Raw genomic sequence first — 2,429 nt, forward strand, 5'->3', positions numbered from 1 at the left:
ATCTTTTGAAGCAGCCCTCAGTTTTGAATATGCCTTTCAGCAGGCGGAGGCATTGTACGAAGAGAATACGAGTTCAGTATGACTCACAATTTTCCTAATTATGGGGAAACTTTAGAAAGAATTTGCTGTATTAATCTCTTGCATCCAGTTTCCATATGTGTTATGCCTGGCCCTGTGTGTCCAGAAATATGTCAGCAGTTTCGACTATACAACCCTAAATTATGGAGAGACAAACTTTGAAAGAGTATTGAAGTGGAAAGGTTATTAAGTTATTTAGTTATTATATTAGTTATTTTTTCCTATGATGTTGGCGAGCAAAACAAAAGAAAAGTCTACATATTATCACATAACTCATGCATCTCTGTTTTTTTTTTTGTTTTCTTTCCACCCTCAGTCACCACAGGCCGGCACGAAAGACAAGACGCTTTGCTGTTGGTTCTGCACCTCAGGTCCTATTTCCCTAAGTGCCAAAATTGAAAGGAAGGGATACACCCCAGGTGAGACTTAGTCAATTATTAACAATGCACCTGATAACCTTGTTAGTCATCTATTAACCAGATAAGTTAATAAAAGTATTACACTCTGCAGATAATTGCATTGATTCGTATTTTCACACTGGCTAAAAAGCAGATTACTGCTTAAAAATGAAGTGGAACTTTACTTAACCTCTCCTCCACCGTCTGTAACTCTGTAGGAGAGTCAATCCAGATTTTTGCTGAGATCGAGAACTGCTCGTCCCGCATGGTGGTGCCAAAGGCAGCCATCTACCAGACCCAGACCTTTTATGCCAAAGGGAAGATGAAGGAGGTCAAGCAACTGGTGGCCAACCTGCGGGGAGAATCTTTGTCCTCAGGCAAAACTGAGACCTGGAGCGGCAAGATGCTGAAGATCCCACCTGTTTCTCCCTCCATCCTGGACTGCAGCATCATCAGAGTGGAGTACTCGCTCATGGTGAGTATAGCCTTACTGTATTTGGGTTGCTTTCATGTTCTCCTGAACATTCAGCCTAACTGCCCTTTCTTTTCACTTGCCACCTCACTGGCACAAGTGTCACTGCTTTCGTTAGTTTCCTCTATTATCACCATCTCTCAGCGCCATTATCAGTACATAATCAATATTTCCTAGTAAGCCAGTGCCTCTTCTGCTAAAGAACCTGGCTGACTCAGCTAGCGCTTGCCAAATCTGGGCCCTGGATTGCACCAGGTGTTATCTCCACATGCTGCTAAGAGCATTAGCCCAGAATATCTGTGGTAACACCTGCCTTGAGGGCGCTTATAACCTCTTTACCCTGTGAGCAGACAGGCACCAGATGAGGGCTCTAACTTGCATTAGCAACCGACCTCAAGACATTGACCCACATCTTGTTGAACTACTGCACAACCCCTATATAGCCCTGGCTAGTGTGGTTTTAGGTTACATTTATTAAAGATCAGAATAACATGCAAATTCTAACCTGCTCTGGTGTCCTCATGTCTGTAATCAGGTATACGTGGACATACCTGGGGCAATTAACCTGTCCCTGAACCTGCCCCTGGTCATCGGAACCATCCCCCTCCACCCCTTCGGTTCCCGTACCTCCAGCGTCAGCAGCCAGTGCAGCATGAGCTGGCTTGGCATGGGTCTGCCTGAGAGACCTGAAGGTAGGTTAAATCTCATGGTCATGAATCAAATTTAAATTTCTATTTTCAATATAATTCCCAAGAATGCTAACACGTGGCTTGCTCTTCCTTTGCAGCTCCTCCAAGCTATGCAGAAATTGTGACAGAAGAGCAGAGGCAGAGCAGTCTGGATGTCCCAGCAGCACGTGAGGAGCTGGATGGACCTCTCTTCGCCTATATTCATGAGTTCCGCTTCCAGCCTCCTCCTCTGTACTCTGAGGTAAAAATACCATAGAGCATAGCATTTTCCCATTTATCTTTCTATTACAGGCTAATTGAAATCAGCTATTTGTTTCCATAAATAAAATATCTTCTCCTGGTCCCTCCTCCACTCCAGATCGATCCAAACCCAGATCATGCCAGCCGTACAGAGGAGCGCAGGCTCGACGTCTGTCCATCACGCTGAAGGGTATTCCTGAAATTCCCCTGAGCGACTCAAGGAACTCCCAGGAGGCTGTTTGCAAGGCTCAGCTTTGCTTATTTTTCTCCAGCAACAACGTTCACGCTACGCTGTTGACATCGCGAGAAAAACAAAGTATCCAACCAACCAACCAACAAAGTCTTGGACAAATACCCAGAGTTGAGTTGGGTTGGACAAATCTGTTCCTGCCCTCCCTCAGTGAGAGAAACAGGAGTCACAAGTGTGGGGTATCACTTCCTTTCTGTGTCGGCCTGCTGAGGGTGGGATATGTACAGATGAACACATATTCAGTCTGTATGGGGAAAAAAAAAAAAAAAACCCCACTAGTAGCGAGAGCCCTGGTGATAGTA

General features: G+C 45.0%; 1 protein-coding gene across 1 annotated transcript; it reads left to right on the forward strand.

Annotated features, from left to right (window-relative positions):
- The first annotated feature begins 289 nt into the window (after positions 1-289).
- Positions 290-2,421, forward strand: LOC111644921 (arrestin domain-containing protein 3-like). The gene is made up of 5 exons (XM_023393938.2): positions 290-497; positions 695-951; positions 1,484-1,640; positions 1,736-1,878; positions 1,996-2,421. Exons 1-5 carry the CDS (start codon positions 302-304, stop codon positions 2,062-2,064), a joined length of 822 nt encoding a protein of 273 aa, XP_023249706.2. The 5' UTR covers positions 290-301; the 3' UTR covers positions 2,065-2,421.
- The last annotated feature ends 8 nt before the right edge of the window (positions 2,422-2,429 follow it).

Source organism: Seriola lalandi, unplaced genomic scaffold (genome assembly GCF_002814215.2).
Source record: "Seriola lalandi dorsalis isolate HSWRI2012SDOR001 ecotype SW California unplaced genomic scaffold, Sedor1 jcf7180001963324, whole genome shotgun sequence".
Taxonomy (NCBI): Eukaryota; Metazoa; Chordata; class Actinopteri; order Carangiformes; family Carangidae; genus Seriola; species Seriola lalandi.